At 40.6% G+C, this 18041-nt stretch overlaps 1 protein-coding gene across 1 annotated transcript in view; it reads right to left on the reverse strand.

Annotated features, from left to right (window-relative positions):
* Positions 1-642: 642 nt before the first annotated feature.
* The window catches only part of LOC139167324 (cystathionine beta-synthase-like), a 30909-nt gene continuing 13510 nt past the window's right edge, over positions 643-18041 (reverse strand). The window contains exons 5-15 of the mRNA XM_070751789.1: positions 17454-17585; positions 14495-14564; positions 12467-12558; positions 11403-11534; positions 10911-10995; positions 8657-8762; positions 5540-5611; positions 4972-5106; positions 4068-4176; positions 3137-3221; positions 643-1365 (exon numbers count right to left, since the gene is read on the reverse strand). Coding sequence (XP_070607890.1) covers positions 1193-1365; positions 3137-3221; positions 4068-4176; positions 4972-5106; positions 5540-5611; positions 8657-8762; positions 10911-10995; positions 11403-11534; positions 12467-12558; positions 14495-14564; positions 17454-17585 — 1191 coding nt within the window. The 3' untranslated portion in view covers positions 643-1192. The remainder of the gene's footprint in view (positions 1366-3136; positions 3222-4067; positions 4177-4971; positions 5107-5539; positions 5612-8656; positions 8763-10910; positions 10996-11402; positions 11535-12466; positions 12559-14494; positions 14565-17453; positions 17586-18041) is intronic.

Consider the following 18041-nt stretch of genomic DNA (forward strand, 5'->3'; position numbering starts at 1 on the left):
ATATCTTTTCCACCTGTCTTCTATGTTATTTCAGGCAAGGCTCCCTTTTTTTACTCCTACTGTCCTCTTTTCATAAAATTATGTAGAGTTAAATAGGCTTGCATTACATCTAGTCCTCAACTTCCAATCACTTGTTTAATGACTGTTTAAAGACTGTTACAACAGCGCTAAAATGTGACTTCTGACCATTTTTCACACAAGTGTTGCAGCATCTCGCATGGCCAAGTGATCAAAATTCAGATGCTTAGCGCTGGTATGTATTTATGACCATTGTAGTGTCATGTGGTCAGTTTTTGTGACCTTCTGACAAGCAAAGTCAATGGAGAAGCCAGATTTACTTAATAATCATTTAAAATTGCAATGATTCACCTAAAAACAATGTCAATAAAGATCATAAAATGGGGAGGGGGAAATCTCTTGACAACTGACTTGCTTATCAATTGAAAATTTGAGCTCAAGTCAAGGACTATCTATATTCTGCATGCAATGTTTGTTTCCAATGATTAAAATGAGAATTTAAATACAGTACACTGAAATCAGGAGGAAATAGATATAATTTTCTCAACATAGAAACCCTTTTTACTAAAAATGTGGAAGATTAAAGTTGTATTGATCAGTATTAACAGATACAACTTGTAGGCACTCCATATAGATAAGATATTTTTCCTCTGGAGAAAAAAAATCTGCCACACCTTTGCCTTATTGCCAGAACTTCAGGCCCATTCTTTGTCAATGTTCTGGGTGTCATTCAGATATTTTTACTTTATTTTTCTGCCAACAGATTTTGAAATGCATTTATCAATCAAAGTTAACATACTAAAAAAAAAATCAAAAGAAATAGGAGAACAGCAAGACATCCCTGGGAGCTTCATTTAGTGCTATGTTATCTCCAAGAAACTTATTTTGAAAATGTTTCAGAATACCAGCTTGTTAAAAATTGTTCTCAGATCATCTTAATCTCAGATTATTGACAAAATTGTTATTCAGGGAGACATCAAGTAAACCAAGGCACATTTATATATTAAAAAAAATATCCTGGATTATAAAGGTGCCAGCAGGATACAGTAAAAAAAATCAAGATGGCAGCTATGATGAGGTGTTTGAAACTTCTCTTGGAGTTTATGTGTATTATCCCATCACAGCTACTATCTTAATTTTTTTGACCACCCCTGCTGTATTGTAAACCATTAAGTTAAACATCATAGTTATTTTTTCCTGATTCTGGAAAAGTCCTTTCATAAACAGATGTGAGTGATGCATTTAGATCTTGAGGTTTGTTCTTTGGTGTGATAAAGCTGAGCAGATCAACAGCGGTGGCCACACCAAATACCATCTGTTTCATCAAGGAGGACCCCTTTGCACTGTCTGGAAAAGAAAAGGAATGTATTTCTAAATAAGAATGAAAAGACAGCATCCAACAGTATACTCTTTATTTAAGACTAACTTCTGACTTAAAATATACAGAGGAACATGCCTCATTGATTCCATGTAGTCCCTTGGATCTCACTCACTTTCCTCTCAGATTGGAGGGGAGGGGAAAAGCCTGCAATTTATCATAATGTTTTATGCTCCAAGGGACACAAAAGGTTTGGAATGGAAAGCTCAATTTCTTCCCTCATCTCCAGATCACTGACCATTAGGGGCAGACATTGCTATTAAGGTGACCATTGCAATGATTATCACAGGGATAGATATCTGAGCTGTGAAAATCCAGATGATTCCCCTCCCCTCACAAAAAGCATTAAACCTGTGCACATAAAGATTAGATTAGATTTATTAGATTTGTATGCCGCCCTTCTCCGAAGACTCGGGGTGGCTCACGGGGTGGCATACATAAAGCGGGAACGGCCCCTGGGAATCAATTTCCCCATGCCTGATGGCAGAGGTGGGTTTTAAGGAGTTTGCGAAAGGCAAGGAGGGTGGGGGCAGTCCTAATCTCTGGGGGGAGTTGGTTAACATAAGACAAGACAGGGACTTCACATAAGACAAGACAGGGACTTCAGAAAGCACAGGTCAATAGGCAGAGTCACTGAGGAGAGCCAGGAGTCTGGTTTCTTTCTTGCAGTCCAAGCCAAAATAACAATGAAGGGCTATTCTAGAATCTGGGTGCATTTCTGAAGGGTGCACGCTTGCAGTAGCATAAAATGGCCATTCGATACCAAGGAGATCCTATATTTGTTTGCCGCACCAGTAGTGAAACATGCTAGATCATATCTGTTGTGGTTAGCTCTGGCCCAGCTCCTGCCCCAAGGACTGTGGATGTGGGGGAGACATCCACATGCTGCAGGCCTGTTTTGCCCCCGGTGGAATCTGATGATGAAGGCTCCTCTGACCAAGAAGACATGAGTGACAGAGAGGAGGATAGTGTGGCAGACAGCTCAGAAGGAGATCAATTATCTAGCTCCTCCTTGGATTCGGAACAAGAGTTAATGATACAGCCATGCATGGGGAGAGTGATGCATAGGCAACAACAACTGAGAGATTATTATCAACGAAAATGAGGCCACCTGTGGTTGGGTGGGGCTGTGGTAATTAGTGAGGCTGCTATAAATAGCAGCCTGTGGGTTTGGCCATTGTGGAGGATTATCTGATCGTTTCATGACTGCTTTACTGACTGACTTTTTGTGTGCTGATTTTTCCCTGCTTTGAAACTAAACCAGAGCAAAGTGTGTTTCACTTTGTGAAAGAAGGACTGTGAATTGCCTCACAGCTGCAAGCTAAGTATCACAGGACTGATAAGGGACTTGTATAAATTACCAGTTTGTTTGGAGAGGAGTGCTCTTTGCTATACCAAAAGAGGGCTTAGTTTAAGTGAATTTTCATTATAAAGAACATTGTTTTGAATTTTCAAACTTGTGTGTGTGTCTGAAATTTGTACCTGTGAATTTTTGGGAGGATTCTACCAGAGAGCCCGACAGAACAATATCCATAGCTCAAGGTGTGTCGAGAGAAGAAAGAAAACAATAATTCAAGCATGAAAGAGCTTAAGTGCCTCAAATATAGTCTTAGGATGAAACAAGATCAACATCATAAAGACACATCATATAAAAATGGTTAATGGGGCATGTTCATGCTGAAGTCAGAATACTGACTGAAAATCCTCAATGCCATATAAACTCCCTCCCTTGGTACTTACATTGCTCTACTTCATGCAGTATAACAGCAAATTGTTCATTTTCCAGGACATGTGAAAGCTTTCCCAGGGTGTCATCCAGATTAATCTGTGCATCCCAAATAATCAAGTAAATCAAATGGTTACTAGGAGCCCAAGATCAAGTTCACCATTCAAAATTCCTCCCCCATATTGTCCTCTTTTAAACTAAATCTTACACAGGGACTCTGAGTCAGTTTGCTGCAGCAACAACACCTATCACTTCCCTAGTTTCCTGAGAAAGAGGGGAAATGGTGCAAATATGATTTCGGCATGGAGAACCCAATTTATATGAAGTTCTGGTGATGACATTCTCAAAACCAAGAAAAGATCCTGTCTTGAAATGCAATTTACATCCTATATACTCATAAGTGTGCTCTGTCTTCCTAAACTCAGATACTTCAACTATATTTGCACATGTTTACTCAGCTAGGCTTATACCTTAGAGTTTTATTTCTTTCTTTATAACTTTATGTATTTTTCTGCTTCCTCTTTTTGTATTCATTTAATAAAAGCATTTTTAAAACTGTGTGTACTGTTGTACTCTATATTCATAATACTCTATATTTCGATACTATCGACCATAGTATCCTTCTGCGCCGTCTGGAGGGGCTGGGAGTGGGAGGCACAGTTCTACGGTGGTTCTTCTCCAACTCTCTGGTTGGTCGCAATTGGTGTTGGTAGGGGGAAAGAGATCAGCTCCTAGGCCCCTCTGTTGTGGGGTGCCTCAGGGGTCAGTTCTCTCCCTCCTATATCACATTAAGCCCTATAAGCCCATTCTCTTACTTAACCTCTTTGGCTCTCAAACTGCATCCACAATTTCTGTTTCTTCCTTGTCTTGTTCATTAGACACTTTTATGAAGATGATGCACTCATTGATGCGTTATGAATTTTTCAACAAAGTAAACATAAATACCTTTGAAAATTGTTGACAAGTGACTTTTATGACTGGGTCTGAGAACTGTGCATCTCCTGCCAGGATCGAGGAGAGGATATTGGTAATAGTTACAATTCCCAAGATGACGCTTCAAGAAAACAAACAATTTTTTTTACATTCAGACATGGAAGATAACAAAGTGGAATCCTACCAAATTCTCCATGTGCAGGGACTGAGCCCATATTGAGTCTAACATTCTTAGTATCTATTTAAGGATCCTCTTAGGAGAATAATGCCTTTATTGCTTTAGGCATAAACTTTTAGAAACTATTTATTTATTTATTTATTTATTTATTTATTTATGTATTTATTTATTTATTATCTTGAAGGGAAGTGACTGCTGAAACAAGGCACAAGTGGATAAAACCATTGTGCTATTGGCATTTGGTGGTACTATCTTTTTTTACTTTTGTTTCCCCAGAAGTTGTTAAATCATTACATTGAACTTCTTCAGGATGTAATGGTTATTTTGCTCCGTAAAGCTCTATAGTGGCTCTCAACCTTTCTAATGCCGCGACTCCTTAATACAGTTCCTCGTGTTGTGGTGACCCCAACCATAAGTCTAGTGCCAATTCTCCCAACAGAGCTTTAAGCTGACTGGCAGGAAGGTCAGAGGGACACCCCCACTGTAAATGCCTAATTGATCGGATTGTAAAAATATGTTCCAAGGCACTAAAATAGAAGCTTTAGTTCCTAACACCATGGGAAATTTGTCTTTTCCCATGGTCTTAGGTGAACCATGTAAACAGCCATTCAACCCCCAAAGGCATCCTAACCCTCAAGAACTACTGTTAAAAGAGCCTGTTAAAATGGACCCTTGGAAAAATGAAGGCTCACCCCTCCCAACATCAGTTGCCTGTGCTCACACTAAAAAGAAAGTTACCCTGATTCTGCTACAACTGGTGCTTGATTGCAGGATTTTTCTTGCAGGATTTCAACTGCTTTTTGACAGTTCACATCTGAGAGAAGAATCAGAGGAGCAGAAAGATTCAACTTCTGGACTTTAATATTCCACCACCTGTCAGAGGAAAAAGAGTAGTATATATTGTTACTTCTCTGCACTCAGAATCTGTTCTGGTCTTCCTTATAGGTATATTTGACAGGCTTCATATCCCATGAAAGAATGCTTAGCACCTCTCCTTGTAACTGGTTTCAATACAGAAGGGGTTTTTTTAAAAAAAGAAAGAAAATACTGTATAACGCTCGGTTGAAATCTCCCTATTTGATTTCTTCCTTTTCAGTTTAATTTTTCTCTAAGGATTATGGAGTCTTTCTGTTGGCAGATGCCATCTCCTCATTGGCACAGAATGAATATTGAAGGATTGGGAGAGTCTATCAGATTTCTACTGTGTTGCGAATAAAAGCCTTTTAATATAGCCCTACTGTATGTTGGGTGATGATAGTGGGAAAACAGGGGAAGTATCAAAACAGATCAAGTACTTTGAACTTACCAAGGATAATGTTCCTGAACATCGTTTAGAAATCCATTCTGGGCCATCCATTTGTCATTCAAAAACTTAGACCTGGAAACAATGAAAAAAGAATGAAGGCATTGTGTTAAACTTTGAGGTGTCCTAATTCAACGGATCAAAACAGGAACCTGGCATTACAATCTAAGCCTTGCTCCTTTGGTACATTGGTGTGATGTCAAATCTGGTACAAAGGGACATCGGCTTGCATTTAACACCACAATTGTCATCTTGGCTATTTTGATGCTTCTTTGCTGATTCTGTTGCATCTATTAATGAACCAATCTATATAACCACATTTTAAATCTTTAAACTACAATCATCCAATCAGCAAATTAGCTATAGTTGGTATTGGGGAGGGAACATGATTGGAATGGGTTTATTAAGAAGTTGGTGATAAAGTTGAAAACTTGTATAAAAGAATAACTGGCTTTACTGTTAGGCAACTTTAACTTTGATATTGTAAGCCAATATCAAATATTGTTTAGCCAATAAAAAAATAAAATAAATAAAATAAAATAAGTAAATAAAATAATATAAAGTAACATAATAAAATAAATAATAAAGTAAAGTAAAATAAAATAAAATAAAATAAAATAAAATGCAACAGTCAGCTAATTGGGGATGTGATGAAAAGGCAGGCAGGAGAGAGTTATTTGTTTTATGTATTATTTTATTTTTACTCATAACTAGAGGGCACCTTCTGGATTTAATGCATTTGACTTGAACAAACACTGTTTGATTTTCTGATTTATTTAATTATTTAGTGAGTGAGCGAGCGAGCGAGCGAGCTAGCTAGCTAGCGAGCGAGCGAGCGAGCTAGTTAGTTAGTTAAAATACTTATACTGTATAGCCATCCATCTTCCAACTAACTCTGGGTGGCTTTAGCCAACAACAGTGTTTTGGTTTGGCTTTGTTTAATATGATTCATCTACAAACAGTATTTGTCAAGGAAGGGGGTAGAATGAAGTCAAATACAGTGGTACCTCTACCTACAAACGCCTCTACTTATGAACTTTCTAGATAAAAACCAGGTGTTCAAGATTTTTATGCCTCTTCTCAAGAGCCATTTTCCACTTACAAACCTGAGCCTCCGAAACGGTAACTGGAAAAGGCAGGGAGAAGCCTCTGTGGGGTCTCTCTCGGGATTTCCCAGGAGGAAACGGGGCCGGAAAAGGCGGGGAGAAGGCTCTGTGGGGCCTCTCTAGGAATCTCCTGGGAGGAAACAGGGCCTCCACCCTCCCTGTGGTTTCCCCATACACACACATTATTTGCTTTTTTATTGATTCCTATGGAAAAAATTGATTCTTCTTACAAACCTTTCTACTTAAGAACCTGGTCACGGAACAAATTAAGTTCGTAAGTAGAAGTTCCACTGTACCTCCTTTACAGTTGGTGCAATTTAAAACCAACCTCTGCAATACTATAAAGCAGATGTTTTGATGCAAAACTTTGGGTGCATTTATTATTAGTAATAGTACAGTAGAACCTCGACTTACGAATTTAATTGGTGCGGGAAGGAGGCTCGTAAGTCGAAAAGCTCGTATGATGAAACATTGTTTCCCATAGGAATCAATGGAAAAGCGATTAATGCGTGCAACCCCAAAAATAAGAAACCGGCCGCCACCACCGAAGGAGGCTTGAGCCCCCCGATTCTCCCCGCCCCTTTGCCATGCATGTCATCCGGCGGGGAAGGAGGGAGAGAGAAGCAGACGGGCAGCAGCCGCAGCGGAGGCCAAGTCTCGCTCTGGGCTGTGCCCCCTCCGAGCGCTCACCGCCTGTCCCTGTCAGCGGCCCAGCCACCTTCACCTGCCCGGACAACCGCCAGAGGGGCTCCTCCGGAGGGGCTCTTACGGAGGGGCGCACGGGGAAGGGCTTGAGCCGTCGCCTTCTCCTTTCCCCGTGGGAGCGCCGCACCTCTTGTCTGCCCGGCCTGAGAGGCACGAAACCGGTGCTCATGCCGGGCGGCCCGCCTGAAATGCCAGCAATGCCGCCGGGCCGATTGCCGAGCGGGGGCGGGGCGCGGAAGGAGGCGGAAGCGCCGCCGCACCGGCCCCCTCAGGCCGCTCCGTCTAGGATGGGGCTCCTCTGGAGGGACGCACGGGGTCTCCAGAGGAGCCCCATCCCGGGCGGAGAAGCCTGAGGGGGCCGGTGCGGCGGCGCCTTCGCCTCCTCCCGTGCGTTGCCCCTGCTCGGCAATCGGCCCGGCGGCATTGCTGGCGTTCATGACAAATCTAATAATTTACAATTTAAAATATTTTAAAAACCCCATTATTAAAAAGACATACATACAAACATACCATACATAAATTATATAGGCCCGGGGGAAATATCTCAGTTCCCCCATGCCTGACGACAAAGGTGGGTTTTGAGAAGTTTACAAAAGGCAAGGAGGGAAGGGGCAGTTCTAATCTCTGGGGGGAGCTGGTTCCAGAGAGTCGGGGCCGCCACAGATAAGGCTCTTCCCCTGGGGCCCACCAACCGACACTCTTTAGTTGACGGGACCCGGAGAAGGCCCACTCTGTGGGACCTAATCAGTTGCTGCGATTCGTGCAGCAGAAGGCGGTCTCAGAGATATTCTGGTCCGATGCCATGAAGGGCTTTATAGGTCATAACCAACACTTTGAATTGTGACCGGAAACTGATCGGCAACCAATGCAGACTGCGGAGTGTTGGAGTAACATGGGCATACCTGGGTAGGCCCATGACTGCTCTCGCAGCTGCATTCTGCACGATCTGAAGTTTCTGAACACTTTTCAAAGGTAGCCCCATGTAGAGAGTGTTACAGTAGTCGAGCCTCGAGGTGATGAGGGCATGAGTGACTGTGAGCAGTGAGTCCCACTGCAACTGGTGCACCAGGCGAACCTGGGCAAACGCCCCCCTCGCCACAGCTGAAAGATGTATAAAGAATCAAGGGTAATTTGAAGAAAGGAAGGAAAGGATCCCATCCCTTTCTCAGAAGAGTGAAGTTTCAGGAAGAGGGTAGAATTCCGCAAGGGGAGGGTCTCTGAGCACTCTTTTGGCAGGCAGTTTAATCAACATGGCCCCTTTCACGTTCAAATGAATGCGTCATAAAGAAACGAAAAGCCATTCTCTTACATGTAGTTCCTCACAGAGTCAGGTAAGAGAACAACACAGCGTTGGCCTTCTTTTAGGTCCTTGGCAGCTTTCACAGCTGCAGACATTGCGCTGCCTGCGCTGCCACCTAGTGTAGAAGCCAGATAATACACACATTACTCAACAAGGAAAAAGAAATAGCAAAACTCTGAACCCAAAGAGAATAAAGGAGTGGGAACTTGTAAAGGTTCCCCCCCCAAAATTTTAACCTTGATGCTTCCTCATTCTGATGTTTGCAACATATCAAACATACTTCTTTTGAAGCCTTTAAAACCTTGTCGGAGCAATCTTGATTTTACATCAATAAACTGAATTCCATAAATGCAGCTTTGCCTGTTTAACCACGTTTTTACAGCAAAAGGGCACGGTGAGTGGTACTGCATTGAGTAAGGATTTTTTCTATTCTGACATGATATTCTTATACTGATCTAAGAATCCAGCAATGGAGATTTGTGGATCTTCTCATAGCAATAAGCAGAATTGTTAATAATAATAATAATAATAATAATAATAATAATAATAACAACAACAACAACAACAACAACAACACAACAACAACAACAACAGAGTTGGAAGGGACTTTGGAGGTCTTCTAGTCCAACCCCCTGCTTAGGCAGGAAACCCTACACTACTTCATTAAGCAGATGTTGGATGGCTAGCCAACATCTGCTTGAAAACTTCCAGTGTTGGGGCATTCACAACTTCTGGAGTCAAGCTGTTCCACTAATCAACCATTCTGACTGTCAGGAAATTTCTCCTTAGTTCTAAGTTACTACTCTCCTTGTTTAGTTTCCACCCATTGCTTCTTGTTCTACCCTCAGGTGCTTTGGAGAATAGGTTGACTCCTTGTTATTTGTGGCAACCCTTGAGATGATAGTTTTCATTAAATTAGCCATGCCCAGTTCCTGCAACTGTTCTTCATATCCTAATGCTGTGGGATTCAATTTTGGATTGGATGTGATTCCATTTAAAAAACTTCCCTGAATAAGAAAATAATAAACAGTTTTCATATCTAGTAGATACTTTGATCAAAAGTTTGTAAAAATGATGGCCATTACAATAAGTTAATAGCAATAGCACTTAGACTTATATACCACTTCATAATGCTTTACAACCTTTTCAAAGCAGTTTATGGAGTCAGCTTATTACCCCCAACAATTTGGGTCCTCATTTTACCAACTTCGGAAGGATGGAAGACTGAGTCAACCTTGAGACGTTCAGGATTGAACCAGGGGTGAAATACTACCAGTTCACACCGGTTCCTGAGAACCGATAGTGATGGCATCAAGCTGGGTAAAGCTAAGGAGAAAAGATAGCATCTTAGGGTCTCAGGGACCCAAACTAGGAACAAGGACTTGGCAGCAGCTGGATTCCCTCCACCTTCAACAACAATACGGGAGTTCGACGGAAATCCTACACCCTAGGCTCTGTTTAAGATAGAGCCTTTCTGAGGGGATGAAAAGGTGGTGCCCGCCTGCCCACACTCCAGTTCCCAATGGAGTGATTATCTGTAGAGACATGTGTCAATGGGGTAGGATTCTCCCCCGGCCAGAAAGAAAAAGATAAAGAAGAGAAGAAGGAGGGAAGGAAGAAGGGAAAAAGAAAGAAAAGGAGGAAGGAAAGAGGCAAGGAAAAAGGAGGGAAAAGAGAATGAAAAGTGAAAGAGAAGGGAGGGGAGAGAAGGAGGAAAAGGAAAGGAGTAGACAGAGAAAGAGAAAGAGAAAAAAGAAAGAAGGCAGGAAGGAAGGGAAGAGAGGGAGGGAAAGAGGAAGGGAGGGCAAAAGAAAGAAAAAGAAAGAGAGGGAGAGCAAGAGAAAGAAAGACAGAAAGACAGAAAGACAGAAAGACAGAAAGACAGAAAGACAGAAAGAAAGAAAGAAAGAAAGAAAGAAAGAAAAACTTATGAGCACAATTTAGCCCAAAATTTTGGTTGCCAAGCATGAGCTTGGTTAAGTGAGTTTCACCACAAATTACAAGTTGCCCATGCCCACCTGATCACCTGATCACCAAGCCACGCCCACCTGAACCTAAACCCATCTGACCTCCAAGCCACACCCACAAAATAAGCCACATCCACAGAACCGGTAGAGAAAAATTTTAGATGTCATCACTGATTAATACCTACATAATAATTCCACCAATATAAGAACTGCTTTTATAATTTTAAATGCTGATTTATATTTATGCTTAGGAGCTAAGCAATTTTTTCTGATGTTTATCACTGCGCAAAACTTACCGCAAAGCAAGCCTTCCTCTTTAATTAATCTACGAGCCATAAGGAAGGATTCTTTATCATTGCTTTTGCACCATTGATCTATTACCTACCAAGAATACAAAAGGAAAAAAATGGATTTCAGCATTTTTCAGTAATTACAGGCAAGTCTTTTTCCCCACTTTAGCAACAAAAGCATCATAGAGGGTAAATGACAAGTAACAAGATGTTTCAGAACATTTTTAAAGTTACAACTGACATGAGGTTTTCACCTGGCTTAGGATTTGGACCATAATTCCTTCCTATATATTTGGTGCTGGGAAACTCTTGGGATAACAAGATGAATGCATCCCACAGGCAGAAATCAAACATAGGCAAAAAGGAGGTCAATCTTTCATTCATATCAACATCAGTAAATGATTTTAAATGAATCCTGTGTGGATCCTGAAGCTGCTTATTCTTAGCATCACACACTTCATTCCTATCTCTGGTGACATTTGTCACATTGGGACTTACGGATCTATCAAGGACAGTTGGGATAAAGTCGTGACCAATCCCTTCCACTTCCATTGTTGTATCCTTGGCTGAGACTGTATTTAATGAGCTGGGCAAAGCAACAATGGAGCCGTCGGGATCTACTCCAACAATCTGTGAAGGAAGATAAACTGTTTAATGCCATTCATTTCTTCAGTCAATCATTTGGTTATAATAATGTAGAACTGGTGGGGAGTTTTTACAGGGATAACTTTCATTGGAGGTAAATCACTGGAGTCTTATGAAGCCTTTATAGAGAATCCTCAACTTATGATCACAATTGAGCTGAAAAATTTCTGCTGCTAAGTAAAGTAGTTGTTCAGTGAGTTTGTCCCATTTTACAACCTTTCTTGCCGTAGTTAAATGAATCAATGTAGTTATATTTGTAACACAGTTGTTAAGTGACTCTAGCTTCCTCACTGACTTGCTCGTCAGAAGGTTTCACCTTGACATAGCCCACCTATGTTAGTGATGGCCAAGGGTGAGTTCCACTTGCCTTTGCTACCGGTTTGCATTGCGACATTTCGTGCACGACCCTGCATGCAATTTGACTTCCACGCATGCTCAGAAGGTGGATTCAGCCCAAAACACAGCTGAGGAACTAATCAGCTGTGCTTCCGGTAAAGGAATAAAGGCCAGTTTTAACCTGGGGGCAGGTGGGAGGATTTATTTCACAGCACAGAACAAGGATAAGCCATCCAAACAATGGAAAATTGGCCGAAAATTCAGAAAAAAAGATGACGGCGAGCACAGACTGGCACAGAAGGAATCGGATGCATGACACCAAAATTACATCACCAGCGTGTTGCTAACGGTTTGGGTGATATGGGGGGAACTGGGAGGAACCCACCCCTGATGAGGGCCACCTGCTGGCACTTGACAGCCATTGGGAAGCTAACCACTATTACCATTCCAAGCAATATGCCAGAAAATGCACAATCAGAACTTCAGAAATAGCAACAGCTCCCAAGACCCAGGTTGGGGATTGACTCTCAAGGAATCAAATAACTGATCCAGGTCAAAATAGCAAAGTCAGGCTCACGTACTTTGCATGCAGGGCATTTCTCCTTCAACTTTCTGGCTACACCTGTGATAGTGCCACCTGTGCCAGCTCCAGCCACAAACATATCAATTTTCCCTGTATTTAAGAAAAACAAAACAAAAAAAAAGCACATAACCATATCTCAAGAGTTCACACTAATATATAAATTCAGTCATTTAACCACTGTTAGCTATACAGTATTTGATTTACTCTAATTTTCACTTACATCCATTTTTAATGACCTGCATCTATCTTTTATATCCAGCAGGTGGCAGCACTTGGCTGACTTTTGCTGCTCTTGAAAAGTATGACAATATCTCTGATTCTGTGAGATGGGCAACTATGTAAATTTGAAAATAAAATAAAATAAATCTAGTTAATACTAAGATAAAAGGTCACCAGAATCCTAGACTAAAAGCCAGGCTGGGAAGCAAACAAGAACAACAAGCTACAGTAACATCACAGAAAAATGTGGGCTGCCTTTAAAGAGTGTTCGGAAACTCCAGATCGTGCAGAATGCGGCCGCGAGAGCTATTGTGGGGCTCCCTAGATTTGCCCACATCTCGTCAACACTCCGCGGCCTGCATTGGTTGCCAATTAGTTTCTGGTCACAATTTAAAGTGTTGGTAATGACCTATAAAGCCCTACAGGGCATCGGACCAGAATACCTTCGGAATCGTCTTCTGCTGCACGAATCCCAGCGACCGATTAGGTCCCAAAGAGTTGGCCTTCTCTGGGTCCCGTCAACTAAACAATGTCGTCTGGCGGGCCCCAGGGGAAGAGCCTTCTCTGTGGCAGCCCTGGCCCTCTGGAATCAACTCCCCCCGGAGATCAGAACCGCCCCCACCCTCCTTGCCTTTTGTAAATTACTGAATGTCGTCAGTAATTGTAAATTACCTACGTCGTTGTAAATTATTTATGTCATCAGGCATGGGGAAACTGAGCCCCTGGGTTTATATTATTTATGTATGATACGTGTTGTATGGTTTTAATAGTGGGTTTTTAGATGTTTTTTAAATGTAATAGATTTGTTTACATTGTTGTTATTGTTGTGAGCCGCTCCGAGTCTCCGGAGAGGAACGGCATACAAATCTAATAAATTAAATTAAAATAAATTAAAGTACAACAGGAGTTTAGTTTCATATTTATTGTTAAAGATAATTATACAGTGGTACTTTGGTATTTAACTGCTTTGAAACATATCAAATATGGTACTTAACACATTTTGACACAAAAAAGTTGTCCCGGTATTCATCATTTATTTGATACTCAATGCATGAACTAGAACTTTTTGATGTTGGCTGCCTTGTGAGTCACTACATATTCCTTATGGGAAAAATATGTTGGTACTCATCAGTATTGGGTTCCTACCTGGATGTGTGGAGATGGTGTTCCGGTAGCAAAAATGGAGCTGCGTGCACAGCACTGGGTGACCAGTGGGCAAGTACACCCATTGGAGTGAGATTTAGCTTCTGGTCATGCACAGGAAACAAAATCTCATGAGAGCAGGGCATGTGAGATTTTGGTGATTTTTGGCGACTTTTTGTTTCGGCCCATGCACAAAAGCAAAAAATTTGCTGAAATCTCATGTGCCGTGTGTCTTCTCACGAGATTTGCTTCCTGCGCATGCGCAACTCTGATGCACACATACGCCCGCCAGTCACCCGGAACTGTGCACACATCAGCACCAGTCGCGGAGGCAAATTGCAACCCCCACCTGGTACTCATCACATCTCCCAGAGCCAATTAACAATGCACACCAAGTACCACTGTTTATGGGAATGTCTGTGTAATCATGCTGAGATCCAGCTTAACTTGGAGGGAGCTTTTAATCTTGTAATAATCATAAACTGTAGCTTGTACTAGTGGTTGCCATATTCACATCCAAATGAAATCCTGATGTGGTAGAAGAAAATCAGGAGTGAGGAATGGCAACTAGCAATCAAGATTTCTAATAAATTGAGTAGAGTATGTTTCATTTTATTTAAAGGAAATGTGCACATTATATTGATTTAAGTATTAATAATCATACCATCACACTGCTCCAAGAGCTCTTCAGCTGTGGTATCATAGTGTGCCAATGGATTACTTGGATTTCGATACTATTGTGGGAAAGAAACAGAGACAAAAGAAAAACATCTGATGTTCAAATTGCTGGAATTAATTGTAGGTTTCTAGATTATCATGTGTATGTGTATATTAAGCCATATACATCTAAAAGTATCGCAATACAGTGGTCCCTCGATTTTCACGGGTTCGAACTTCGCGAAACGGCTATACCACTGTTTTTCAAAAATATTAATTAAAAAATACTTTGTGGGTTTTTCCCCCTATACTACGGTTTTTCCCACCCGATGACATTATACGTCATCGCCAAACTTTCGTCCACCTTTAATAAATATTTTTTTAAATAAACTTTAATAAATAAACATGGTGAATAATAATCTAAATGGTTGCTAAGAGAATGAGAAATTGCAGTTTAGGGGTTTAAAGTGTTAAGGGAAGGCTTGTGATACTGTTCATAGCCAAAATAGTGTATTTACTTCCGCATCTCTACTTTGCGGAAATTCGACTTTCGCGGGCGGTCTCAGAACGCATCCCTGCGACAATCGAGGGAACACTGTAGTGACTTCTGGTTGATGTCACGGTGACATCAAACACAAGGAATGGGTCTCTGCATTTTCTGTGCTGACTTCCCACTATTGGTGAGCTCTGAGAGGAGCCAAAGTTTGCCTTGTAGTGGCGATGAAGCAAAGAGGGCCACCTATCAGGTCGAGGAGAGTTGCAGATCTCCCATGTGACTCAGGGTTCGTTTTCCCACTTAGCCACAGCAAGGAGAAGAGACAACCTAAAGATGGCTGCCATAAATCTGGGAGAACTGAAGAACAACTACGGCTGGTGTTGGAATGAAGTAAGTGAACAATGATTGGAACTGGGGCGGGGGGGGGGATTCTTTTTTTGCCTTAAACTTGCCTGAAGGAAAACATGGAATAATTGAATAATGAAAGATTGCAACTTTATATAAATATGTATTACTATTAGAAATATTTAAGTTGATTGAAAGTAATAACTATTACTAATGCTATTAATTTTATTTGTATTAGAATCTACAACACCCAGGTGCCAAACTGTTCATGCATTGATACATTTGTAAAAAACAGTAAAATAATAAAAACTTTTTTAAAAAAAGGCATAGCAATAGAGAAGCATTGTTATTCTTTACTTGCTACTGAAAATATATTGAATGGGTTACCCAGGCTCTAGTGAAATACAGTGAGAAAAACAATGTGTTACATGCCATGTTGCCTTTCAAAATAATGTGAAAAATGGTTCAGCTGAGACTCAACATATATTAACTAGAGTAATGATATTTAATATTTATTTCCTGCTACTTAATGGTAATAAAATACCTAAAATAGCTCTGGCTGCAGACCAAAAAGCAGCATTGCCCACCCTATCAACTCAGCCAAGAAACCGGCATGCCACCTGTTCTGTCTGACTCGATGACCAGCCAGCAATTAGATTCCAATTAATACTCAGACACAGAATTGGGAAGTATAATAGCCTACTGTACAAGCAAACTTGTTGAAAACCACAAATTAAAGCAAAGAATGTCTGTCAACTGCCAAAATTCAAAGCAAGAGGCAAAACTGATAAGGACAAAACTGATAAAACAGAATTGTAACTTAAAACCTTTAACTTGGCTGAAGCAGAAATACTCACAGACTTCTCAAAACTATATTTTTTTCAAGACTACAGCAATATTTGAGAGGGGAAAACTCAGAACTTGCTCTTTCCCTCTTGTAGTTAGAAACGTTGATTCCCTGCAAAGGGAACCTCCCAGTTTTCTCCCCTTTTAAATACTCTGTGATTACACACTGTGCACAGCAGTATTCAAGGCCTCCCTCTACGTCTGCCTAACTGCTCTTGTCTCTCACACATTCTTCTCACCCGTGCATCTAAAATAGGATCCACAATCTCCCCCTCACCATCAGATCCAGACAAGGCCCTAGCTGGGTGTTCTATATTCTCTGCAGGACCCTCAATCTCCATCCCTTCCTCACCCTCACTATCTGATTCTTCTGACAGTCACATGGGCCTATGATGCTCAGACGGAACCGGTTCCTCCTCTTCAGAGTCTGTGAGTAAAGGAGCTGGTTGTAATTCAACCACAACACCACCTGGTTCCTCTTTTTCTGAAATGGTCACCTACCAACGAATAATCCTGCAACTTTCTTTCTAAACTCATTATCATAAAAAAACCCTTCATTTAAATAATCGTTTCATCTTCTTGTTCTTTTACTTCTTAAAACTCTATTTGTGTTAAACAGGTATAATATAGAGATTTGTTTAATATGTATATTCATTTAGTAAATTTTATGAACTTTGGGGTAAATATGATGACACACTACCACTTGCTTTTTAGTAATCTGATGGAGAATACAGTATCTGAATGGTTTTCTTACACAGCATGAAAGATCCCTCCCTCCCATTAATAGATATACCTTTCTGTGTTGGCAGCACATGGCACAGGATAAGTAATTTGGCCATGCAATAGACATTTCTTTAAAGCGAGGCTCTCCAACCTTGGCAACTTTAAGATTTGTGGACTTTAGTGCCCAGAATTCCTCAGCCAGCCATACTGATATTGGACACTCAGATGCTGTCTAGAAGACTGGGAAACTATTACTACTTCCTTCCTTGCAGATGAAAAAGATCATTAGAAATCAATGTTTGCGTATTTAGGGTTGGGGCTGCTACAGGTCTGTTTGGTGCTAAAGGTTAGAAAGTTTGTAGTTCTGCCCTAATTTTATGCTCAGAATCTCTTATGTCCCTTCCTCCCTCCTTTCATAAGACTTCTGAAGAAGGTTAGTTTTTTTTCAAATTAATATTATACAGATAGTTTTGCATACCAGGTTGAGTAAAGCAACTGAATGGAAAATAATTCAGAATATATTGATCCATTCTAAACCAGAAGTAGGAGTCTATACCTGATCCAAAATATGTGAATTTGGAATTTCACTTTTCAGCTTCCAAGCAACACGAACATTGGATTCTGGGTCATCAAATTTGACGCCAGGAGTTCTTATTATTTCAACCCCAAGTGCTCTCAGAATATCCACCTATAAGGATAATGTAGAAACCAAAAATTAAATTAATTATCTGCACTGTATTAGTTAATATTAATTGAGATAAATATATAAATGCTTTATAAATGAATGAAGTAGTCCATCATAAAATATTTATTTTTCAATTTTGATATTATCCAAATTCAACTGACTTCGGGTGGCTTATAATTTTAAAAAATGTAAATTAAAAACAAGTGGGACACAGTATCAATAATACAACTGGCTTAGTTGTGGCCATTAAAAACCAGAAAATTAACATTTATGTTGACTTATTGCCTATTTGATCTGAGCTAAGACTCACTATACTTGGTGTGATATTTTCCAGGAAAAAGGATACAGGAAAACAGCTGCAGATCTGTCCACACAAAGGAATATTTTGCTCCAAGATTGATTTTTAAAAAAAACCCACACTTACAGTAGATGCACATTACACTGCTGAGCACAAAAAGT

The sequence above is a fragment of the Erythrolamprus reginae genome, chromosome 4 (assembly GCF_031021105.1).
Source record: "Erythrolamprus reginae isolate rEryReg1 chromosome 4, rEryReg1.hap1, whole genome shotgun sequence".
Classification (NCBI taxonomy): domain Eukaryota; kingdom Metazoa; phylum Chordata; class Lepidosauria; order Squamata; family Dipsadidae; genus Erythrolamprus; species Erythrolamprus reginae.